This window comes from Poecile atricapillus, chromosome W (assembly GCF_030490865.1).
Source record: "Poecile atricapillus isolate bPoeAtr1 chromosome W, bPoeAtr1.hap1, whole genome shotgun sequence".
Classification (NCBI taxonomy): Eukaryota; Metazoa; Chordata; class Aves; order Passeriformes; family Paridae; genus Poecile; species Poecile atricapillus.
In genome coordinates, this window is record NC_081288.1 from 107,574,063 (window position 1) to 107,599,719 (window position 25,657).

General features: G+C 49.6%; 1 protein-coding gene across 3 annotated transcripts in view; it reads left to right on the plus strand.

Moving 5' to 3' along the window:
- The first annotated feature begins 464 nt into the window (after positions 1–464).
- The window catches only part of LOC131591486 (E3 ubiquitin-protein ligase NEDD4-like), a 90,744-nt gene continuing 65,551 nt past the window's right edge, over positions 465–25,657 (plus strand). For 2 of the 3 annotated variants that reach the window (XM_058862246.1, XM_058862247.1), the window contains exon 1: positions 465–689. In XM_058862246.1, the coding sequence (XP_058718229.1) occupies positions 642–689 (48 nt within the window). In that variant the 5' untranslated portion in view covers positions 465–641. The remainder of the gene's footprint in view (positions 690–25,657) is intronic. The other variant, XM_058862248.1, reaches the window with a different exon arrangement.

Consider the following 25,657-nt stretch of genomic DNA (forward strand, 5'->3'; position numbering starts at 1 on the left):
GGGACACGGGGACACATCCCGGGACACATCCCGGTGCCGCGGGCAGCGCTCTCGCAGTCCAGGCCCGGCGGCGCCATTCCCGTCCACTGGGGGGTGCCTGCCACACGCGCCCCTGCGCCCGCGCGCATCCCTCGCGCCCCCTCGCGCGCATCCCTCGCGCCCCGTCTCGAGCCTGTCCCTCGCGCCCCCTCTCGCGCCCCCTCACGCGCCCCCTCACGCGCCCCCTCACGCGCCCCCTCACGCGCCCCCTCACGCCCCATCACGCGCCCCCTCACGCCCCCATTTCTCGGAGCCCTTTCCCCTCCGCGCTCCCCCTCACGCCCGTCCCTCGGGGCTTGCGGGCGGGAGCGGGAGCCCCTCCCGCACTTTGTGCCGCGCCCCGCCCGCCGCCGTTGGGCCGGCCCTGCGCTCTCCCCGCCCCGCCGGCTCTCCCCGTCCCTGCGGCCGCGCTCAGCCCCGGCCCGCGGCGGCGGCGGCAGCGCGGGCGGCCCCGGGCGGCCCCGCCCCCGGCCCCTTTCCGCCGGGCTCGGCTGCCGGCGCCTTCCGCCGCCCGCGGGCCAGCGGCAGCGGCGGCAGCAGCGGCGGCAGGAGGAGAAGGAGGAGGCGGCGGCGGGCGGCTCGGCGGGCCCGGGAGCGGCTCCATGGCGACCGCGGCGGCGGAACCGGTGTACGGGCTCTCGGAGGACGAGGTGGGTCTGCGCGGACGGGCCGGGTTCGGGGCGTGCCGGGGCCCCGTCGGCGGGAGCCGCGGCTGAGGTTCGGGAGCCGGGCGAAGGTCGACGGTCGGTCCGGGAGGGCGAGCGTCGCCCGCTCCGCAGGGCTCCGCGCCCCTCCCGCAGCTGCCGCTTGCCCGGGGAGCGCTGCCCGCACCCCAGGCAGGTGCGGCCGCCCAGAGCCCGCGGGTGCCTCGGCCGGGCCGGCGGCGAACAAAGAGCCACGGCCCGCGGTGCTGCGGGAGGGGGCGGCCGCCCCTCGCCGCCTCCTCCCCGCAGCGCTGCCCGTGTCCCCAGGGAGCGGCCGCGGGGCCTGAGCGGAGCAGCCGCCGGCTCGGGGCGCTGGGCACGGTGTCAGACACAGCCTGGCCCCAATGCAGATGGAGCTGATAAGCGGGGTAGGACCCGCGATAACTAATCGCCGTGTGCCGGCTTTATCAGCCGATGTCTTCTGTAGAACCAAACAAACCGTACAGACGAGAGAACAGTCCAGTTTACTTTACGTGAATGTTAAAAATCTTATTTAATGCCCTTTTTGTTTCACTGCCTTGGTCAGGTGCTCCTTTTCTTAGGAGCCAGTGTCGTAGAGCATCAGCAGTGGGCAAGGCTGCATTACTGGGCTGTGGTTTCAAGGTATCGGCTGTTAGGAGCGCACGTATTGCTTTTATTTTTACAGGAGTGAATAGTAATTACAACAGCATTGCTTCCGGTTTTGTGGGGCTGAACACAACGGGTGATGTGTCGGTCTGTTTGTGGTGTAGAAGAAAGTAACATTAAAAACGTTTGCCTTGTGAAGCTGATAGACAATGTTTCTTACCTGGTGTATTTCAGCGGCACCGAGTCTGGATGACTGTAAGGTTTAATTCGCGTTGGGAAGAAGGTTCCTGGGCAGGAGTGGGTGTTTTGGTAAGGGGGGGTGTCATTCTGTTGTTGTTAAATTATAAAGCTGAGAGCAGAGTGATTGCAAATGCTCTGCATGTGTGTGAAGGTAGGGGCTAGGAGAGGGCGTTGCAGGAGCGTTGGGTGATGTAGATAGCGAGCACAACAGCAGAGAGGAACCTTCTCCTCCCTGGGTTGTTTCCATAAGCCTTCGTGTGAGCACAGCGGTGGCTGGCACCAGTCCCCAAGCAGCTTTGGGCCAGCTCCGGTGCATTTCCCGACCCTGCAGGTAGCTGGGCCCACTGCCGAGCCATCTGCAGGGCCCTGCTTGCTCCAGGGCTGCCGGAGGGCCTGCGGTGATCTTGCCTGCTGCTGGGGGTCTGCACAGCCTTAGGGAACAGCTACAGGCAGAGGGGTCTGCTGTCCCAACACGGGCATCCCAAAACATTTGACTGGAGCTGCTTTTGTGCTTATATTAGCAAGTGTGATCTGTGAGGAAAAGGGAAGCCAGGAGCCACCCTGCCAGTCCCAGGGAGGTGGCTGAGAACACCACGTTGGAGCTTGGCTGCTGCCTTTTCTGTTGTGCGTGTGCTTGCTGTGTCTTTTGTCCCTGCCTCCTGCCTCGACATATGCTGCTACTTGCACGGAATGCTAAAGAGAAACGGATACAGGGAGAAATCTGCAACCTTGGCTTGGAGGTGGAGGGATCTCGGGAGAGCAGGGGCTGTTCCTGCCACAATGCTCAGCCCCAGCTTGTGCTGGGGACCTGGCCTGTGGAGCCGTGAGCAAGGAGATGTGTTTGTCACTCATCTCCGAGGTAAAACCAAGCTGTTGGAAAAGGAGCTGCTGGGAAAAGAAAGGCTCTGGTCTCTCAGCAGTGGCCGATGTCACAGCTGCAGTGATGACCATACTGCCTGAGGGACAGGAGACTGTGCTTTGTTTCCTGCTTTGCTGTGCATCTGCTGCTGCTGGACACTTCTCAGGAGGAGCAGCGACCATCTAAAACTGCAGCAGGAGTCCACAAATGGAAATAGGATGGAAGAAAGAGGGAGAAGGGACTGAGGGAGTAGTGGCATGGAGAAGGATGCAGGTGATACTCACAGCCTGTTGGGCTGTGGTTTCATGACCCTGAGAGCCTGACCCGCTGTTGAGTCTCTAGTAATGGGCAGAGGACAGCATGGGGGAGGGAGGGTGGTCTCTCTCAGGAAGGTGGCTGTAAGAGAGCTCTAGTAAAGGTAAAGCTCAGGAGGGCTGAGGAAGGTGTGCTGACAGTTCTCTACGTGCTGCCTTGTGTGGGTAATGACTTCCCACTAGCATTGGCTTAGACTTGGCTCATCATTTTTTGGAAAGCAGAGCTCTATTAGCTGTGTGAGAGGCTGAGTTGCATATGTGGACATATTCAGCCTATTCATTTCCTTTGTTCCTGCCTGGGTGTGAAATGCAGCTTGCAGATCTGTTGTACATGGGTTTTGGAGGGCTTTGAGTTGGCCTTGTGCAGTGCTTCCCCTCCTGGCACATTTGCTGGTTGGAAAATGCAGTGATTTACATGCAAGCTGGACTCTCTGAGTGGCTCTCCAGAGAGACAGAACCAGCAGTCTCTCCTACAGACCAGAGGCACAGGCTTCCCTCCTGCTTGCACAGCTGATGTGTGCGGTGGGCGTGTGGCTGCAGGGTATGGGCCTGCTCCCTTCCCTGTGGGTGGCTGTGGCTCCCAGGGCTGCCTTCCACGTGGACATTGTTCCCTTTTGCCCAAGGACTCCCATAGGTGTGGGGACACCAGGCAGTTTGGGGATTTGGGGATTTGGGGATCACTGAGTCACAGGGGATGCGCCAATCGTTGCAGCTCATCCTGTTGTGTTCATAGATCAGCCTCCTTGTAAATCTGAACGGTAAAGTGTTTTATATTAATTAGTTAAAAGTAGCTGTAAATCAGTCATATACTGCCAGTTTTTCACTGTTGGGGTGACCTCTGCTCTGGGCCAGGCTGCCCAGAGGGTGTTGGAGCTCCATCCTTGGGGCTGTTTGGGACACAGGTCTGAGCAGCCAGCTCTGGCAGAAGCATGGGGTGGGCCAGGTGACCTCCAGAGCCTTGTGCCAACCTCAGCCCCTTGGCCATTCTGGGAAATAACGTTTATACAGGTTCCTGGAAGCTTAGGCGCTTTCATGTAATCTCTAAATATCAGTGTATATAAAAACTTACAGCCTTTTGTAGCAGAAAATATTTGTGAGTGAAGTGCACCTCTTGTTTGTTTCCGTTCGGGTTTCTTGAGAGTCAAATGTTGCCCACACAAATCACAAACATTTTGCTTTCTCAGTGTCCTTGGATGGAAGCAAAACTTGCAGCTCCTTGGATTTTGTTTGCTGGAATAAAAAATGGAACTTCAGAAAAAAGATCCTTGAAGAGTGTCTTTTTATACCTTTAAATATTAGGTCATAAAGAGGTTCATATGTGAAACTGCTCCCTGCAGTTGCAGAATTCTTCTCTTTTCAAGTTCTATTCAACTTCTGTGACTTGTGATTGAGTCAATTGGAATTAGAAGCTTCCTACTGAGATGACATTTTGTCATGCCTTAGAAATTGTCAAAAGGATCTTATGTTCCTGAAAATATCTCAATGTGTGAGATACAATCCCATACGCCTCAAGATAAATAATTCTGCATGCAGTCACTGCAGCCTAACCTTTCATCTTAGTTCTTGTGGGCTGTGCTGGGCAAAGCCTTGTGCCTGAGGAATGGATCCTGAAGGATTTCAGGATCTCAGGAGCCTGTGTGGCACTTGGCTTTACTGAGACACACTTTGGGGAAAGGCAAACAAACCCAGTTCTGAGCATGATGGAAACGGTTCCTGTGGACAGGAGGAATTCCTGTAAAGCACAGGCTCACCTGGATGGCATCTGACATCAGGGGAAGGAATAAGCCAAGATTTGCCACGGGGGTGCTGTGGTGAAGTGCAGCTTGTGCTGTGATGGATAAACTGTCTGTGCAAACTGTTTCAGACTGAGGCAAATGGGAGGTTGGCTTTTGTGTTTACATGTTCCTGATAGATTTGTTGCTCTGGAATGATCTCCCTTGAGGGTGTCTCCTTCCCGGTACTCGAGTGTCATGTTAATGGATCCATGAGATGGGGCTGCAAAGGCCTCAAGAAGATGCTGTTGCTCATGATCAGCAGGATTTACTGGGGGGGAAAAAAGGCTGTGATTTTCCCTCCCTCCCTGGACTCAATGACAGCAGTGACACGTGGGAGTTCAGGGCTGGATTTCTCTGCTTTGCATTTGAAGCAAACCATAAGCTTTGGAAGTCATGGCAATGCTGAGTTGTTGGGGCAGTGTCAGTGTTGTAGATGATTGCAGTCAGATTTCAGGTGATGTTTTCTGCTGTGTGGCCTCAGTGGTGAGGCTGTACCTCGCTGCTCACCCAGCTTCCACGCTGTGCTGGCAGGGCCAGAGATGTTTCCTGAGCCCAGGCCATCCCCTGCAGGACTGGTGCTGGGAGGGGTTCCAGAGCTGTGTCCCTTCATCGCGCTGGCTCCCAGCTCAGCTCCTGGGGCAGCGCTGGATGATTGAGCAGGGCAGGGATGTGCTGGAGAAGCAGCTTGTGGCTCCTCAGCTGTGAGGTGCAAAGGGGCAGTGTGTGGGGCCAGTCTGCCCAGGGATGCTCCCCTGACCCTGTGAGCTCCAGCCCAGCCCACTGCACACCTGAACCTGGATGCTTTATGTGAAAAAACCCTTGAGTTCCTTGAGAAGATGCACCCTCTGTCACCACCACTGAACACAGACCCTTTAAATGAGAGCTCTGTTGTTTCTGCTCTGAATATTCTGGTTACATAAAAGCCTCACTGCCATCGGAGTATGAGAGGGATCTCCCTTGGTCACAGCACTGACAGTGTCTTAGCAGTAAGAGATTCAGAAGAGTGACTTTCTTATTGACCCTGAATTGTTTTTATGGACTCTAAGTGCACTGGCTTCAGGGATAGCATGTAAACCTTAAATGATGATTAAAAAGTCCAGGTAAGGAAGCATTTCATAAATGACAGGGCTTGCATATCTACTTGTGTGGCAGAATATCAAAATAGGCTGTGGTTCTCAGGAGGTCAATAGATTTTTCTAACAGGCTGCATTTTACACCAGCTTTTGATGAGTTATCGGCATGTTTTGGTCACTAGTGCTGCCACTAAGTAAATTTTAGTTTCATTATAAAATGAATGTAAGGACATTTAAGAAGGCTTGTATTAATTTGAGGGTCTGAAGGAGACAAGGAACGTTAGTTTTAGCTATATCCCCATTCAGAGATGGCTCTGTCTCCCCTGGCTGCTGTCTGTCCTCCGAGGGTGGTGTGCAGGTAGCGCAAGGCACGGTTCCGTTGTGCCTTTGGGAATTGGGATGAGCATTCCTTGGGTTCCGTGTGAAGGGCTGGCCGGTGGAGGGCACTGTGGAATGGGAAATGGGGACTCGAGGTTTTCCTCTGCTCCTGCACAGAGGCCATTTTCCTGCAAAGCAAACGTGGACTGTGAGCCCCACACCTGTGGATGTGCAGGCAGCTCGGCCCCGGAGCACGGCTTGTGCTGGGAGTTCCAGATCTCCTACAGGAGCCTTCCTTTGGAAAATACCACCAGACATGAGCTTTTCTGGCAGAGGCGAATCACTGCTACATCCTAGGATGTGGTGGGAGGAATTCACCCCTGCAGCTTCTAGGCTGGAGTTGTGTCTCTGTGAGATAGCACACTTATCCTTCCCAAAGCAAACAGCTCCTGGCTCAAGGTGGGCTCCCTGCACAGCTGCTGTAGGATCCAGAGAACACAGCACATCTGCAGCTGTGGGTGCAGCATGCTGGCAGCTCGCTGATTTCTGCTGCATTGGGCTGAATTGGCAACCTCTCAGTCCCAGAGGATTGGATGGGCCAGGACCTTTGCTTAATTAACCTCTCTCCAATATAAACTGGGACTTCCTAGACAAGCTGAAAACTTCCAGGCCTTGTAATAGCAGTGAGGGCTGGATTATCCATCAGCTTCAGTCAACAGAAAGTCCTAGATGTGATAACAATGTGCAGAAGTATCTTGATTTAATTACAATTAAATTTTGGTGTTGGTGAACTGAGAAATCTCATTAACTTCCATAAATTTCTCCATCTTTTGCTTTCACCGCTACTTCCTCTCAGATGTTTTGTTGTGTTGAATAGGAGGGTTTTACTGGAGTAGCAGAAGGGCTGCTGGGCAGCTCTGTCCCCTTTTGGGAAGGAGTGCAGTGTAATCTTGTGTACACTGTTATTTTGGGTATGCTGGGTAGGAATGTGGCGCGGGTTGGGTGACTCCTACCTCGAGCACTGTGAGGAAGGAATGTGGTTTTACTGCTGGTGTGCTGAGCTCGGGGCTGGAGCTGCTGCCAGGTCAGTACTAACACCTAACAGGCTTTACCTGGGACTGGAACTGTGCCTTTCTGAAGTATTTAACACACTGTCATGCCAACTTTTCCCAGCATGGGGTTCTTAAACTGCCCAGTTTTTAGTGCTGGAGTGTTCCCTTCCCCTGCTCCTGTCTTTTCCTCTCCTCTGCCAGAAAGGAGGAAGAAAACCAAATCCTTAGGAAATGGATTGTTTTCTGTTGAGAACTAGTAATTAATTTTAAAATAAAAGATGTGGCTAAATTGCACAGGCCTGGATGCTAATTGTAGTTAAAATAGTTAAAAATAAACCAACCTATAAAAACAACTCAAAGCCCCAACAAAACAAATCCAGAAACTTGATTTCTGAGATGGACTATAGAATGTATTAAGATGTATTGTGTCTGCCAGGTGATGTCTTGACTGGACAGCAGACTTGGTGTGTATATTTGTAATTGTTCATTTTTATTTCCCTCCATTTGACCGTAATTCCTCTGCGCTGGCAGGCTGTAGGTGCTTGTCAGAATCCCGATTTCTAGGATTTAGGAACTTTGCCTGTTACCAAAATAAATATCTCCAGTTGTGAGAGCACTGTCTATTCTGAGGGAAAACTCCATCAATGAGTTGGGCTTTGCCATTAAGCCATAGCACCTTATTTCTGTGCCTCACTGCGTGGATCAGTGTGGCTGTATTGGTGTCCTGCCAGCTCAAGCCAGGTTTTCCTGTTTCCATGTAGTTTATCTGCTGGAGAGGAGCAGAAGCATTTGGAATGGGGAGCACAACCATGCCATGCGCTCTCCTTTGGCAGATCCTAGTGTTGAATAATCCTGGCTTGAGGGTGGAAGTATGTTCCTGTAATCTGTGTTGGTTTTAATTGAAAGCAGTCCAAAGTCTGACTCTCTTTAAGCATCTTTGTGTTATGTAGATGATCACACCAAATTCATGGCAAGATTTTGTAGAGCTGGGAGTGATGAGAAGTGTGCAGGAGAAGGTGTCCTGGGATGACTCCCTCATGGATGGTCTGTTTGGAAATTGGTGTGGTGGGGAAAATCTGCTTTTGGCCTCTTCCTGGTGGCACTGGATGTAAGGTTTGGAGCGTGCTGCTCTGGAAGCTGTGCGGACAAAAATGAAGGCCCCACAGAAGTGTTGGGTTTTTGGGGTTGGAAAGAGGAGGCCAAGCTGAGACCCATGGCTGATGGAGACAGCCCAGGTACCTGGAGATGAGGCTGCACTGGCTGCTGCCATCAGAGGTGCCTGGTTTATTCAGATGAACCAAATGGGATTTAGGAGTTGGGTGTACTATAGGGCTGCTGTTGTGACTGCTTCCTTAGCACTGGGCCCTTGGGCAGCACCCAGTTAGGTGTGTGTGATGTGCTGAGGAGCTTCAGCTGATGCTGGATACATGCTGAGGAGCTTCAGCTGATGCTGGATACATGCTGAGGAGCTTCAGCTGATGCTGGATACATGCTGAGGAGCTTCAGCTGATGCTGGTTATGTGCTGAGGAGCTTCAGCTGATGCTGGTTATGTGCTGAGGAGCTTCAGCTGATGCTGGTTATGTGCTGAGGAGCTTCAGCTGATGCTGGTTATGTGCTGAGGAGCTTCAGCTGATGCTGGATACATGCTGAGGAGCTTCAGCTGATGCTGGTTATGTGCTGAGGAGCTTCAGCTGATGCTGGTTATGTGCTGAGGAGCTTCAGCTGATGCTGGATACATGCTGAGGAGCTTCAGCTGATGCTGGTTATGTGCTGAGGAGCTTCAGCTGATGCTGGTTATGTGCTGAGGAGCTTCAGCTGATGCTGGTTATGTGCTGAGGAGCTTCAGCTGATGCTGGTTATGTGCTGAGGAGCTTCAGCTGATGCTGGTTATGTGCTGAGGAGCTTCAGCTGATGCTGCTTATGTGCTGAGGAGCTTCAGCTGATGCTGGGTATGTGCTGAGGAGCTTCAGCTGGTGCTGATCTCAGTGGTTGATCCCAGGACAGTTCACTTGCACCTTCACCCTGTACTTGCGCAGAGGGAGTTGAGGCTGGTGGCTTCTGGAGCAGCCCACACAGCTCCAGTGGATTTGCAGTGCTGAGAGAGGGATCCTGCTTTCTTTTGTATGCCCTGGGACAAATCTGCAGACAGCGTCCCATGTCTTTGCTGGGCCGTGGAATTGCAGTAACTTCTGGGAAGCTGATGGAAGTCAGAGGTATGTGGCAGGAGCTGCTGGGCTGGTGGTGGAGGGTGTGTGTGAAGGGAGGGTAGGGCGCCTGCTCTTCGGTGGCTGTGAGCTGTGAAGTTGGCTATGTGGGTCTCAGGCTGGAATGCTGACCCTGATGAAGTCTGTGGCAGTTTTGTCTAAAAGCAACTCCTCTGTAGTCATACGGGAATGTTAAGTGGATGAATTCCCTAACAAACAAGTGGTGTTTTTAACCTTTTTTTAAAGATTTCTTGAGTTGACCGTTCCAGCTGTTTGTGGTGAAGGGAGTGGTAAGAGGGAGAAGTGGTTTGTGGACAAAACTGTGAGTCTGGGCTTTGTGCTTGTGCTGATTCAGCCTCAATAACAAAGCAACAGCTTTGCTGCGCAGCGATGAGCAATGGACTTGCTTCTGTAACCTCTGCTCTCGGTACAATGATGTTTGAGTGTTATAAAATACTGGCTTGGCCATTGTTTGTAACAATTGAGCTGAAAGAACTTGAAAATGTTGTCTTGGACAGGTCCTGCTTTAGTGAACTGAGTGAGACCATCTGGCAATGGTGTACATACATCTCCATTTTATAGCCATGGGAATGGTGTCTCTGTTCAGAGTTCAGGGTTGCAGAATCACCTCTCTGCCTCATTTCATAGGTGCCTTTTATTCCCCCCACCTTTGTTAAAATGCTGTCTTAGCACTCATGATAGTTTGACCACAAGTCAAGTTAGCCAGTGCTAAATCCCGGCACATTATTAAAGTTTACACATTATTAAAGTTTGTCGCACGGGATGGGTGGACACCTGAGGTGGAGAAGTGGCCGACCCAAGGAGTGGTGAGTTGGGCAGCTTCAGTGCTGGGTGCCACAGCGAGGGGCATGTTCCTTGCACAGCCTGCACTTGTTTCAGATAAGTGGTGGAGGCACATGTTTGCCTCTGTGTTTATCCTTGGTGGATGTTTGGTTTGTTTCAGTTCCAGCTGGTCAAGTTTGGTCACTTAATATTTTATTCCTTATTTCCAGTGTCCATAGAAAAACATTCAGTCCTCAGGATCAGATAAATTCCTGTGCATGCCTGGCCTGGCCTGTGTGTGAATAACACCACTCCTGCTCCCATGGCCTCAGGAGGCACTTCTCCTTTCTGCTCCTCGTGGGAGGGAGCCTTGCTGCATGGTGTTCCCTGGCAGGGCAGGCTGGTCCCAGCAGCGCTGTGATACACCTGGGTCCTGACAGGGGTGTGATGGGGAGCACAGTGAGTGGGATGAAGGCTGCTTGCTGCTTCCTGTGTCGGCAGTGCCTCCTGGCCTGTACCCCCCAGCACGAGGGCTGGCTTCTCCTGTGCCTCTGCTGGCTCCAGTGCTGCTTCTCGCCCACACTTCTGGAGCTGATCCTCTCCCAGCAGCCCTGCTTGTGTGAGTGTTCTCATGAAAAGCTAGCTGTGTACCAGGGTATATTCCCAGCCTGACAGTACTGGAGGTGTGTTTTCCTTGCTTGTGAGCTGCTCTCTGGTTGTGGCTGTGACATCAGGACTCCAGCAGTGCTCACTGGAGGCGCAGTGACCTGGGAGCTGGGCAGGAACAGGGACAGGCTTCCCCTGGCCACCAGGGAGCCTGGCTGAAGGTCTGGAAACCAGAGCTGGACATGGGCCTTTAGGAGAGATAACGGGCAGTGAGCCTGAATGGATTGTTCTCTTTTAAAGATAGCACTATAGATACTTTTTTCCAAATTTTCTTTGTTGTATGGAGTGGATTATTATCCCCATGCTTCTGTTGCCTCTCTTATCCAGAGCCTACCTTCTCATTCTGTGTTCTGATTAGCATGATAAAGAACATGTTGCATTTTCCTCCCCTGTGTTTAAGCTGGGATTTTACTTATCCCTGTTTAGGGGCCAGCTGCATCCCAAGGGTGGTGGCTGTGGCACTCTGGGACCCCAGAATGGGAGAGGTGGGTGCAGCAAAGGCCCCCCTGTCCTGCAGATGCCGTGCTGGGCAGGTCTGGCCAGGCTGGGAGCAAGCTCAGAGTTGTTTTATCCAGGGACATCGTGCAGCTGTGCTAGAGATTGTGCCAAATCAAGTCACACAGCCAGGTTTTGGTTTTGTCTTAACTAGTTTCTGTTGTAGTTTGAAAGTCAAACATTGTAAAGCAGACTGTGCTAAGTGGCTGGGTGTGGGTTACCTGCCAGGTCGTTTGTCACCGTGTTCCTGCATGCTCCTAATGCAAGATCCTGACAGAGCCCCTTTGGAAGCTGTTGAAACCATGGGCCCTTCACAGCTGTTATTGACTGGCCTCAAAGTCTGCAGAGTTAAAATGCTGGAGTTTGTAGCTAATGTGTTTTCCAGTCTTATGGTGACCTTCTCATATCATGTGCCTATCTGTGTCATGTTTTTCTTGAGAATGTTGTCCAAAATTTGGCTTGGTACTAGTGCATATTTTAAAACATTTCAGTCACAGCTTTAGTTACAGTTTCGATTGACATTGTTTATTAAAGAAATGCCTCTTAACACTGCTTGAATTGATTTAGCAAAACCCTGAGTGGTTTCTTCAGCCTGCTGACATCATGAGAATTTGCCTTTAATCCCTTTGTGCTGCTGTCATTTTATTTGGGGTTTGGTCAGTTCAGTTCTGAGGTACTTGTACCTGCATTTGTGTTTATTCATTTCACTCCTGTGAGAGATGATCAGCTGTAATTTGGTGCAGGCACCTGTACCCTGGGCCAGTGCATGCTGCCCGGCTCCCAGCAGCTCCTGAGTGTCTGTGCCCTATAGGGGATGAAATTGTTATTTCAAATTCCCAAAACTTGGACAGGAGGTAGATCCTGTGTGAGAGGGAAGTCAGAGGTGAGTGCTGAAATGGCTGCTGCAGCGTGTACCTGGTGATGGAAATCACTAAGCACTTTTGGTCTCCTCTCTATTGGACACCAGAACTATTTGGGAATTTGGGCATTTGGGAAGTGAAGTTGGGGACCCCAGCCCCATGTCCCTGCAGCCTGGAGCTCACAGGGACCCCAGCCCCGTGTCCCTGCAGCCTGGGGACCCCAGCCCCGTGTCCCTGCAGGCTGGAGCTCACATGCTGATAGACAGCCTTTGATAAGGCTGGGATGTGCTACAGAAGCTCAGTGTGTCATTGCTAAGTGTTGCTGTGGAAACTGGCTGGTTTAGGTGGTTTAGCACTCAGCATCTCCTGATGTTTATTAGGAAGGTGAGGCAGTGCTGTGGCTGATCCCCCAGCCTGGAATCACATGCCAGGGCTGGTGGACACCAGGGTTATCATGCAGATGTTGCTGGACGTGTGACCTGGGGTAGCTGCCATCAGGAGGTCAGACAGGCTCTTCCTGCGTTCTGGGGCTGGTGTGGCTCCCCAGGGCATCTCCTGCTGGTTGTCTCTGGGGCTAGGCTGACCCCAAGGGCTGGGGCACTGTCCCTGTTCTGGAGACCAGAGCTGGCAGGAACTCCCTGCCTCCCACAGCTGGCCTTTGGTCTGGACAGGTTGTATGAAGCCAGCTGGTCAGGAGGAGCACATGTTGTGTGTGTTTGTGCTCCCTGTGAGTGAGCTGTCTGAAAATCCAGGACCTCTGTGTGATAAAAGCTGTTCACAGCTCGTATCGAGGGCTTGCTGAATTCCTCTTGCTCTGGCATTCACCTGAGTCTCGTGTTTCCTGTGGATATGGTTGGTGGTCTCGGTTCTGCTGCCCATTGTGTTCTCACTCGTGTCCCTGGGGCTCACTGTTAAACTCAGGAGCGAGCAGAGGCTGAAGGGCCAGCGTAGCGTGGTGGTCTTTGCTGTGAGGGGCTTGTGCCCAGCAATGGGGGCAATTCTTCACCTTTGGGTTTAATCTCTGATTGCAGTCTGTGCTCTTTCTGTCTTCTTAGATAGAGGTGGTGCTCCCTGCAGTTTCCAGGAGAGGTTTAAGCCCTTCTCCACTGTCAAAATGGCCATTAACACTGTGTCAGTCCTTGCAGTGATCCCGCTCAGTCTGGAACATCCTTGCTGTTTCAATGACACTGAGGAGATGTTTCTTTCTGAGAAATCTCGAGTCTTCCAGTCAGATGGAAAGACAGGATTGTGTGTAATTGAGACAGAGGACAGCCTGCACTGTGTGATCACCTCTGAAAAGCTTTTTCATGGAGAAATTCCCATGGATGGGACTTCTTGTTCCTCATATTTCATAAATGCTTTCAGTGCTTGGAAGGTGCCTTAGAGGCAGGAGGTATGTGATAGCATAGGACAGGGAGTACATTGATTTACTGGTTTTCACAATTTTCTGACCTCACTTGTAGTTTTTAGGGAAGGCTGGAGGAAAGAAAATGTCTGGATCAGGGTTTGAGACCTGGGAGTATTGAAGAGAGAGCACTTTGCTGCTCTGGATGCAGAAATATTGGATATTCCTATCAAAAGATAGTACCAAATTACACAGTAGGCTTTGTGTGCCAGTGAAGATGTCTGCTGGGCTGGCCAGCACTCTCATTATTCTATAAAAATTACCCTTTTGCATTCAAGCAATGACTTGGGGAAGACTAATTGTGAGAATCTTTCATTATTCCAGCTTACTCCAGCTTAGTGGTAGCTCTGCCTGGCACCTTTGGTTTTTTTGCTGACCATTGTAGCACTTTTCTTAATGTCACAAGTTCCTTGCCAGCATTTGTGTTTTCTGGAGCTGTTACCTGGTCTTTGGAGCAGGATTTTGCTGTGTTCAGTCTAAGCAGCTGCACTATGGGCTTGCCTACAGGACAAATGCCATCTCATGGAATGTGTTAGGCTGTGTGTTGTTGTGGAGCTCCAGCCCATCTCCAGTGGGAGCCTGTTAAAGGAGTCAGTTCTGTGCCGCTGCAGTTTGGGCTCTGCAGCTCCAAGCTGCTTTTCTCCCTTTGCTTTGGTACAACATGGTCACCAGCAAAATTGGACTTGGTGTAGATCATCTTATTTCTGGAAGGGAATGTGACTTCATTTAAACCTGCCTGGAGGAAACTGAGTTTGTTCTTCAGACTTGTGTTAATTTGTGTGATCCCAAGAGCTTTTCACTGCTGTGTTCAGTCACTGTAATACACGTTTGTGTTCTTTACTCCCGAGGTTGTTGACTGAGCTCTCTAAAAGTCCTTGTGGTGTCAGGAGCAACCAGCCCTGTGTGTACCTCATCATCTCTGCAGGTCACAGTGTGATACAGGGTCAAGAATAAGCAGGTAGAAGCAATAATTTCTTTAGGTGACTGGTTGCTGTGGAAGCCGATCCACTGCCTGTAACTTGCCTGAGGAATTCAGCATTGCTGTGCCCTCTGCTCCCTTGCTTTTCTGCCTCCCAGAGGAACATGCATCTGTGCTTCCCCAGGACAAGGTCCTGCTCTGGGATGCTGAATGACTGACCCTATTGCAGCGCTTCTGCAAAACATGGATTCTGAATGTGCCTTTTGTTCGGGGCATGGAGCCCCAGTTTGCAGCCAGAATGCCTGGCAGGACACAAAGTGCAGCCTCTGTTTTAGATAATGAGTGGTGAATATTTGAACGAGTGTTTCTTAGTCTAGTCAGTGTCAAGTACCATTTTGGGAACGAGTGCCTGAGCTAACCTCTGAGCTTGGTCCGCCAACAATGCATTTATTGATAGAAATTCACGAATCTTGAAGGAATTCCCCATAAACAATTAATACAACTGAAAACCAAAACAAACAGCCACCCCAATCCAACAACCAATGCAAGCAACACTCCAACCCCCCTAAAACCCTTTCAAGCCTTCCACCACCAATAGAGATGCAGAAATTACTGATACAAACAAAGCAAGCCCTCAGTAGCACCTTCATTGCATTTGTTTTTCTTTAGAGTCTGTTCTTTTACAGTCTGTAAAAGACAAGCATATTCCATTAAAAGAAAAAAAGGCCTTTAAATTAAGATAGTACCTACTTTTCTTCCCCTTCAAAAGCACCTGCAGTGCATGTATGCATAGGAGCAAACTTCTGCAGCTGAATTACTCAGTCTCCTGCATTGGACATATTCTTATTAAGTTTTTTTTTCCCCTCCACACCTCAAGTTCTGTTCTCATCTTTGGATGTTCCTAACATATGTCTGTATGTCCGGGATGCACTGGAGAAGAAGCAAAGAGGATTTCCCCTGTGGGATTTGTCCTTCCAGCCAGGAGGGGCTGTGTTTGCTCCTGCTTGTCTGCCCAAATCTAGGGCAGAGCCTGGACTAGTAACTGAACAGTTTCCTTGGTCTTTGCGAGACACTGTAGTTCTCAGGTGGAAGAGCCTGCTAGCCCTAGGGTATCCATTTATATCACAAATAAATACTCACAGTGAACATAAAGAGTCAAATCTTTGTCAAGGGCTGCTGTGTTTGTAAAGTGAGCAGGAAGGGAAGGGGGAGAAGGAGGTACATGGTGTGCATGTAGGTTGGAGACAGCAGGACTAGAGCCAAAAGCCTGACATGAGATGTTTCTGGTGAGAGCAGATCCCATCCCCATTGACTTGGCTTTTTCACTGGTTTGAGTGGCTGTTTTTATTCCCCTAATCTGGGCAGAGGCTGTAATGGAGGGATTCTTCCCCCAGATGAGAAATTCGTGGGGAGCAAAGCCTTAATGGACAAGAGGTACTGCTAGAGGCTATGACTTGTTATTCTTTTAAAAAAAAGAAACTTGATCAAGATGAAGAAGAGAAGCCAAATGAGTGAACTGCTGGAGTGACTGACAACACCACTCACTGAGATGTTAATGTGTTTGGAAGAATTTTTTTCACCAGGGGAGGTTGGAAACTCATACAGTAACATTAATTATTAACTGCAGCCAAGAGCTGGAAGATCTAATTTAATTTCTGGTTGGATAATAGGATGATTCATGCAACAAAACAAACTGTGTCAGAAAATGAAGTGTCTCTGTGAAAACTGACATTCCCAAGTTCTGCTCTGAGCTAAAGCTACTGCAGGTAAGCTATTACAACAGCTAAAAAGTGGAAAGTACAGGCTGAATTCCCTGCAGATGTCAGGCTGTGATCCATAGGAATTAGGAGTTACTCCCTTCTCCAGTCTGAGCAAACCCACCTCCCTCAGCCTCTCTGCTTCTGCCCCCAGCACCCTGTGCCCATTGAGACAGCCTCTCACACAAGTAAATCCATTTTCCCAGCCTCTATAGAGCAGGAACAGGAGTGCTGCCTCCTGTCAGACACTCCATGGGCTGTAAGGAGAGGTGACTTGTGGGTTCTGATATCCCAAGGTAATTGCAACATGCCCAGCTCTTGCCTTTGGCAAACACTCTGCCAGCCTGGTGTGTCCGTCACCCAGGGTACCTGAGCTTGTCTTTCTGAGACTGAAGAAGTTCAGAGGTATTTCAGGTTTTAAGAGCTGCACTGGCATTTTCTTGTCAGTTGGCATAGTTTTCCTGCTGTCAGGGTTTTTCCAGCAAAGCCTGTTCAAGCAGCTCCCTGTTCCATCTTCCTGCAGGTGGAACAGCCAGCGGTGCAGCTCTGGGCTCTGGGTGTGTGCCGTGGAATCGATCTCTCAACTTATCTGGGTTAGAAGTGAGCCTCCAATCCCAGTTTATTGTTGGATTAGGGTTTTATTGAATGTGTGTTTTGTCATTAAGCAGCGCAGCCACTGATGGTTTATGGTCTGGAATCATTAAATATCTAACAAGAATATAGATTGTGGTTACATAAACATGTTTGTGTGATCTATTGTTGATATAGTTGTGTGATCAACTAGCTGGGCTACTGGAGTGAGTGTAGCTCAACCTGCCCTGGTTGATACAGGATCTTTGCTTGCTCTGTGACACCTTCCACTAGAGCAGCTTGCTCCAAGCCCTGCCCAGCCTGGCCCTGAGTTGGGAATATCATTAACCAGAGCAGCATCGCTGCTGGATCCGGGCGGGGAGTGGGAATGTCTGCTGTGTACTGATGGAAGCTTTTGGATAAATCGCTGGATTTTTGTGGGAACTGCTAGGCTAAAATACAGCATTACACTGGATTTGTGTGCCATTTCACATAGGAAAAATGAAGATGGTTGTATTAAGTGTAAGGCTTAATTTTTCAGTTTTAAAAAGTTTGAATGTTAAGGGCCTAGTGTATTTCATGAGATCAAAAAACACCAGTTCAAGATGTTTAATTTTTTTTTTTAAAAAATGATTAAAATAGAAATGTATCAGAGGTTGATGTAGTGAAAGGTAAAAATCTTTGTGTTGTGCTGGAGCAGCTGCTTTGAAAGCAAATCTTCCCGTCAGGTCCTTCTGGGAGTCCTTACTGCAGGCTGCTAATTGGGAATTGCAACCCTTTCTTGTTACTGGTTGGGCTTGTCAGACATCCGCTGGGGACATGGATTTTTAGTGGTTCTCTTTTGCCTAGGAGGTTTTAAAGTACTGCTGGAAAGTAATGGATCTGTGTGGGCCCTGACCTGGCCATAGTGAGGATTTGAAATTAAACCAACCTGCCTTGTTCTTTTGCCAGCATCAGGGCCAGCATCCTGGCACTGGCAAAATTCTATGCAGAGAATCATCATTCCTTTGTTTTATGGCAGTTTGTGAATGTCAGAACTTGTTTAAATAAAACCTTGATGTCTTAATCAGTTTGGTTTCTGTATCCCCAGAGGGAAGAAAAAGAAGTTCTGTCAGACTTTTCTTTGGGAATTTTCTGTTGAAATTCACAGTAAATGTTCAGTTTAAATGCAGCTGGTCTTGGTGCTCATCTGTCATGCAATATCAAGATTGGGTGTGGTTTTTGGCATGGTTTTGTTGGGTTTTTTCATTTTTAAAGCTAAGTCCATAGAGGAGAGTCACTGCCAGGTCACAGATTGCTGTAAATGCACCAGTTACTCCCAGTCAAAGCTTTGTTCAGGTTTTTAATAGCAACATGTACCAAATGCTTTTTTTTTTTCTATGCTCCCACCAAAGGTTAGGCACTTCTCTTGTCTTGTCCAGGGAAAAGCAGATCAAAGTTTCCCTTGGAAAGAGAATTTCCTAGACTGTAAAGGCATGGCGTGTACAGATGATTCAGCAAATATACCCTGCTGCCCTTAGGGTGTTAGCGGGCATTGGAAGTTGGACTTGATGATCTTGGAGATCTGACCCAGCTGTAATGATTCTGTGATTGCTGCATGAGACACTGGAGAGCTCAGTTAGGGAGGTTGTGCAGAAAACAATGTTTTGATTACATGAATCCTTTTAATGACATAAATAGGTCTGAAAGTTAAATAAGGAGGAAAGTCTTGTGCAGTACAGCAGGCCCATTAAATGGAAGTTCTTTTGCATCCTCTTAGGTATTTCCAAAGCTCACAGGTGGCCTGGTTCAACACGCTTGCTAAAATTGTTCAAGTATATCTAACTGCATGGAGTTCAGTGGATTTCCATAAAAATAGATCACAATTCACTTGGAACACTTAGTTTTTTAAAACATGTAGTAAAAATACCTTGTGAGCAGATTTTCAGGAGGGCAGCAGTGTGGTTTGAGCCTGTTTGTTAATGGTGTGCTTTCAGCATTGCACTGGGTGTCTGGACTCCTGGTCCCACTCACTGGCACTGATGTGCAGGTACCTTTGATCCCCATGATCCTGATGTCTGTGTTCTAACTTGCTCATTCCAGTTTTGTGTGCTCTTTCGTGCTGGTTTGTCCCCATGCAGGAGCAGCATCGTTATAGTGTCCCTCTAAGACAAACTTGTGCCTTGATGAAATTCTGCCTGGTGTGTTTTTCTGCTGAGTGTGTCATTCCAGCCAAGGAGAACATGAGTATAGTCAACACCTTCCTTAGGGGTCTGAAACAGGACCTAAATCACTGCTGTAAAACATTTCATATTTTTCTGTTGTATGAGCTTATGAATGCCATGGTTCTCTAAACCCTGCAGTTCTTGTAATGCTTACTGGTGTTTGCTTCATCTTATGATTCCTGCTGTGTGAGAATCCTTGCTTGGCCAGGAGTGCTCTGTAAACTCTGGCCAGGAGGGTCTTTATGATCCAAACTGCATAGCCTTCTTTTCTCAAAAAGCTTTTAGGTTTAGTTGCTCTAATTTTGTGATCTGTGGAGAAAATAACGGGGTTTTTACAAATACATTGCATCCTGCAGCGAGGGTTGAGAACTCTGTGGGTAAGAAAAGGCACAGTTTGAGTTACTCTGGGATTTGGTGAGGAGGAGTGTGATGAGCACATGCAAGGACAAAGTCCTGAGCTGGGTTGCTTGTGATGAAGCTGAAAGGAGATTTTAATGTCCCCCCTCGAGCCAGATGAGTTGTAACCAAGTGAACTTTTAAGTTTGTTTTCCGTGCTGCACTTGCAGAGGAGCGTGGAGATTTGGGTCATAGCCCTGGTGCATGCTTTTGTTTGCATTGCGCAACTGAGATTTTATCAAACACTGTTGGCAAAATTGCCACTGACAATTTCAAGATTAGCAAGATATTGCAAGAATTATAGTGAGACTCACATTCTGTTGCTATGGCCTTCAGAAAGTCACTGTGATGTCCTCAGAGATGGAGCTGTTTCCTTGGGGTGCTCTCAGCTGCCTTCCCTGGGGGTGATGGTGGCAGCCTGCCAGGCAGGGCACCGTGCTTGGGTTCTCCCTCTTGGGCTGCCCAGCATTGTTTGATGTTCTGGAGGTGCCAGTCAGAACAGGATAAGCCAATTTGGGTGTACTCTCTGCAGGAGGGTGGTCTGGAGTAGCTTCCTAAAGCATGTTTTTTCACTCGGCCATATGGGGATTGGTTTAATCCACCAAATGAAAGTAAGAATCAGCTCAACTCTTTTGCCGCTGAACTTGGTTTCAATTGCTGGGAGATTTAGGAGAAGCCTAACATGGTTATTAGGTTTCTTACACAGATGACACATGATTGATTTTGCTTTGGAGCTGCACATCCTGGTTGATTTTCTCCCACAAAACGGGAGAATTAAGAGCAGTGTGTGTTTGGGTGACTGTGTGTGTAACACGCCGGGCTCTGTGGGTGAGCTTTCCTTCAGGAAACCAGGAGTGCCACAGTTAAAACATTGAATTAAACGTTTGTTGTCTTTTCCATTTGGATTTGTTTTGCCACCAAAACACGGAGTTAAAGATCTGTTATCTTTTTAAGTACATTATGTTTTGCAAACTTTCAGCTATAATAAAACTAGAGATGAGGTACTCAGTGGATGAAACCGGATTCGCAGAGTCTCTACGTGCAGGTAACATTCCAGTGGCATCTGATTTCTCTCCTCACAGTTAGTGGAAATTTACCTTGCTGGCGCCTATCAAGGGTTGGAATCAAAAATGTCTCTACACAGAGAGAAGGAAAAAAAAGCCAAACTGAACCAACACTCCCCCACCGTGGCTCAGGCAAAGCTCTCTCCAGGTGAAACCCAAGCTCGCTGGCCTTCCCCCTCGTTGCCTCGGTGATGGTCATTTATTGCTTGTGTGGGCACAGGCGGCGGGCGAGCGGTGGTGCCTGGTGGAGCTCTGGGTGCCGCGGTGAGTGTGCGAGGGCTGTGGGGTGACTGAATGACTGGGGGCTGACTGACTGACTGCAGAGTGACTGACTGACTGACTGGGGGCTGACTGACTGACTGGGGGCTGACTGACTGACTGCAGGGTGACTGACTGACTGCGGGGTGACTGACTGACTGGGGGCTGACTGACTGACTGCGGGGTGACTGACTGACTGCGGGGTGACTGACTGACTGCGGGGTGACTGACTGACTGCAGAGTGACTGACTGACTGCAGAGTGACTGACTGCGGGGTGACTGACTGACTGCGGGGTGACTGACTGACTGCGGGGTGACTGACTGACTGGGGGCTGACTGACTGACTGCGGGGTGACTGACTGACTGCGGGGTGACTGACTGCGGGGTGACTGACTGACTGACTGCGGGGTGACTGACTGACTGCGGGGTGACTGACTGACTGCGGGGTGACTGACTGACTGCGGGGTGACTGACTGACTGCGGGGTGACTGCGGGGTGACTGACTGACTGCGGGGTGACTGACTGACTGGGGGCTGACTGACTGACTGCGGGGTGACTGACTGACTGCGGGGTGACTGACTGACTGGGGGCTGACTGACTGCGGGGTGACTGACTGACTGCGGGGTGACTGACTGACTGCGGGGTGACTGACTGACTGCGGGGTGACTGCGGGGTGACTGACTGACTGCGGGGTGACTGACTGACTGCGGGGTGACTGACTGACTGCGGGGTGACTGACTGACTGCGGGGTGACTGACTGACTGCGGGGTGACTGACTGACTGGGGGCTGACTGACTGCGGGGTGACTGACTGACTGACTGCGGGGTGACTGACTGCGGGGTGACTGACTGACTGCGGGGTGACTGCGGGGTGACTGACTGACTGCGGGGTGACTGACTGACTGGGGGCTGACTGACTGGGGGCTGACTGACTGTGGGGCGACTGACTGTGGGGTGACTACGGGGTGACTGCGGGGTTCCTCCAGCTGCCAGCCTGGCATCCCACACGGGCTGTGCCTGCTGCTGCTGCTGCTGTGCGTGGCTTGGAAAGTACAAGAGCGAACCTGCCCATCTTGGGCTGTTTGACTCAGAGATTGTTTTATATACCTTGGGAAAAACACGTTAAATGTTTAATCTTCCCGGTCTGCGTGACAGCTGTTCAAATATTGGTTTGCATTGATCCAGCCATTGTGCCTTTCACACTTGTTGTTCATTTAAACGAGTCAAGCTTCTAATTTTATACCCTCATCGATTGTTATTTCAGGCTGTTCTCTTAATGCGTACGTTACGTGTGTCATGGGATTTTCTGTCCTGTTGGAAGTTGACATCTGCAGCTTTCCTTTTCACACCAGGCTGGATTGCTGGGGCTTTCTTTCAGTGTGCATTCAGAACATACAGATGTGTATTCCAAAGCTTGCTCAGGTTGCTTTTACAGCACTGCTGTGTGCCCCTTTGAACGGGCAGCATTTTGCCGTGCTGTGGGGGGAGAAGGCAGCTCGGGATGCTGTATTTGGCCCACGTTCTTTCTCTTCTACTGTCACAACTCTTCTTTAAACTCCACAGCTCCAGGGTGTTTTCCTAATCCAAGGCCAGCACTGAATAAGTTTTCTTTATGTGAGTGCTTTAATGGGTCTTAAAAATGACTTGGCTTTCCAGAGCAACTGGAGAAAGTGAATGTGGTGTGTGTTTGACAAAGAATTACAAAATGGGAATCATACAGGTCATACATACAAAAGTCTCCTAAATCTGGAAATACATCTGTTTTCCTTCATCTTTTCTGAGGTGACATGAGGTTTGTTCACTGCTGATGAAGTCTGGATTTTGATCTGTAATAGGCTTCCAGTTCCAGAGCTTGGTTCCACCTCAATAAACCAAGCCCTCTGAAATGGCACTGTGAACTGCAGCTAAGAGAACAGAGCCTGTGTCCAGGTTATCCTTCAGTGAAGAACTGTGTAACCTTTGACATGTTTTGGGAAGGCAGGAATACGTAAACTTCATGTTAATGATTGGACAGACGTGAGGCACAGTGGAGCTCAGCACTAATAGGTACCAAGGCCCTTCAGGGCAGGCTGCAGCAGCTGGGGACGCTGTTCAGAGGCTGGGCCAGCTGCCAGAATGTGCACATGGAGCTGCTGAAATGGTCACAGCCCCAGAGCCACCCCCCTGCACACACAGCCTCGCCAGTGGATTGAATCACAGCGCTCAGGACAGCACTGCCTGGAATTCCTGCTTGTGCTGCAGGTGCCAAAGCCGAGCGCGGTGGGAATGGAACTGCAGCATCAGCCCTGGGGCTGCACAGAGCACAGCCTGGCCTCTGGAAGTGTGCTCCAGGCAAGGTTGAAATAGGATGGAAAAATGTCTCTGTGGAATGAGCTGAGCTTATCTTTCAAACTGTGCTTCAACAAGCAGCTTAGGATATGTGCTTTACAAAATGCAGGGAATTCAGTGGAATAGAAAATTGCAGAGTCGGGTGTTCATTTCCTGCACAGAGGTGGATACAGTTTAATCTCATCCCCACACAGGTATTTTCTTCTGCCATGTAATTTCAACTCTGAGCAGAACCAAAGGTTCTTCCTTTGCAAACGGTAACTCAAGTGGCAAGTGACTTCTGAGGCCTCTTCTCTCCTCTTGCCATTTTCTGCCTCCTGATCTCTGTGATGTTGCAAGGAGAAAAATTTGGCTGCTCATGAAGGATGGGGTGGGATGATAAGCAGATGAAGGTGGGTGCTGGCCCCTTGGGTGCAGGAGGAGGGAAGGAGTATCCCAGGATTGTGTCCTGCAGTGTGCAGTTGCCTCCACTGCTTGCTGACTCAAAGGGGTATTGGATATTCTTGCCAGAAAATGGGAGTTTGTGTTGGGAAATTGCTCTTTAAGAATATATGAGGTGATTGATCACTGATGGAAGTCTTTCAGTCAGGGTAAAGTGCCAGTAAATTGTGCTCTGCAGCTTTTGTGTGGATCAGGTTGTGCTCTGGACAGTCTGAGTCTGAGTGTATGCTCAGCAGTGTCAGCTCATGTGGGAGCTCAAGCTGTTCAGCTGAGAGAACTCACGGTTGCACCGTTGCTTCTGGCATCTCCTTCCGTTTTAAGACAGGGCTGGGCTAATTAAGCAAGTGCTCTTTTTGGAGTCCAGCAGAACCATCTTGCTCCAGTCAGGGACCTGTCCTTCCTCTGCTTCCACTTTGCATCTGATGCTTGGGGAGGGGTGTCCATGGTGGTCCAGCCCTGAGTGCTGGAGGAGGCCCTGGTTTCCATCGGTGTGGATCCTCCCCAGGGAGCCTTCCTTGCTTCTGGCACGTGTGGACCTGGTTCCCTGAGTCCTGCAGAGCTGTGCTGTGTCTGATGGGCCTGGTTCCCCTGCTTTGCTTGCTCTTGTTTGTCTACTTGCGAATTAGGACTCCAGCTGTATGTTCGTTATCCTTCAGCCTCACTGTCTGCCATGTCAGATCCCACTTCTCCTTAATCTGTCTCCTTATCCCGTTCTCTGCTTGTGCTGGGGATCACTGCATTATTTGGGGTTTGAACCCTGGGTCTTCTCCTGCAGAATATTTCTGTGGTCGGTGATCTCTGTCGTTGTGCCCTGGGTTTACAACAAAAACCAACCAAAATCCCAATGTTGTTGTACAGTCTTTTCAGAGAGGGCTGGGTGGAAACCTGCATCAGGTAATTGGTACTCTGTGAGTTTCAGGCTGTGCCCAGCCAAGCAATCCTTTATCTGATTTTTTTGGTGGACAATGAGGTGAGATCACCTCGCTGTTGCTGTAATAATTTAACTCCTTTTTACCTAGACACAGCACACTTGGAGATGAAGAAATTGTGATACAAGGAGTCAGCAAAAGTTAATACATATGGTACATATGGTAGACCTCATGACTAATTGAGGAGGTGGTTAAATTTTTTTTTAAACATTACATATATATGTGTACATATTTCATGCATATGAAAATTAGAACAAACACTTTCAAGAGCACTTGTTCAGCTTGTTAAATTGGAATATTGAGGAGAGGCTGAGAGCCTCCTTGCAGGAGAGAACAGGGTCGTAGCTTCTGGGTCACTTAAAGCAGATATGACCCTTGGAGAATCTATTTAGATCCTCTTGAGCATCATCTTTTGTATCTTGCAAGACACACTTAGGGGATTCTCCAGTAGTGGGACCTCCTCTTGCCTTTTTTTCGCTTCTAAAGATGGTGGGGGATATTGTTTGTGTTTTCCTTTGATTTATTTTGAATCAGTTAATATGCAGAGGTGTCCTCAGCGCAGGAAGATGCTACTCTAGCAAAGTTGATGTTGGACTTTGCTAGAGGGAATCTGAGCAGCATTGTTAATATAGAAACAGCTATTGCAACTTCTCCTCTAGTTCTGCTTCAGTGAGGTTTGAACAGTCTGAGTTTCAGCTCAGGTTTTTTTATGCTGCCTTCTCTTATGGAAGGAATTCTCTTGATCACAATCTGCAAGTTCATTGCCTTTTGTAGATTAAAGCAGCTCTAGACAGCCAGGCACACGGTGCATAGGAAAAAAAACCTTCCATATCCACTAATGTGAGTGCACTGATTTGTTCTTTTTCACATCTGTTTTGCTCACCTCTCGGGTAAGCTTTGGGCTCTTTTAGGAACAAATCCTGTTCCCTAATTAGGAGCTACCTTGCAGTGTTGTGCTGCTGGGGAGATCACCATACACCTGGTTTACAGGAGGGATTTGTGCCTCCAGTGCTGTTTTACTGCAGCCCAGTTCCTCGGGCAGGGCGTGTGCCAGGCTGGAACTTGCCCTGCACACAGGTTCAGTGGGACTCTTGTTTTCTGATCCCCTGTCCGTGCCTCTTTCCACAGGGGTGAGTTGGGATACCCAGGTAAAGCTCTACTTTGGGGCTGCTCCTGACCTTCCTCACAGTCAGAGAAATCTGTGCCAAGACAGCTGACAAAGCTGTGTCTGCCTTTCAGCTGCCTAAAGCAAACAGACCAGGAGAAACCTGTGGGAAAGTGTAATTGTTGTCTGAACGGGCTTCAAGGAATGGAGTCTCAAGTTACTGTAATTGAATCCAGTATCTTGCAGCTCTGGGAGGCTTATCAGAGGAGAGAAGGTATCACTGATATGGGGACTGCAGAACCTGTTTCTGTAGAAGACTTTCCAGGTTTCAA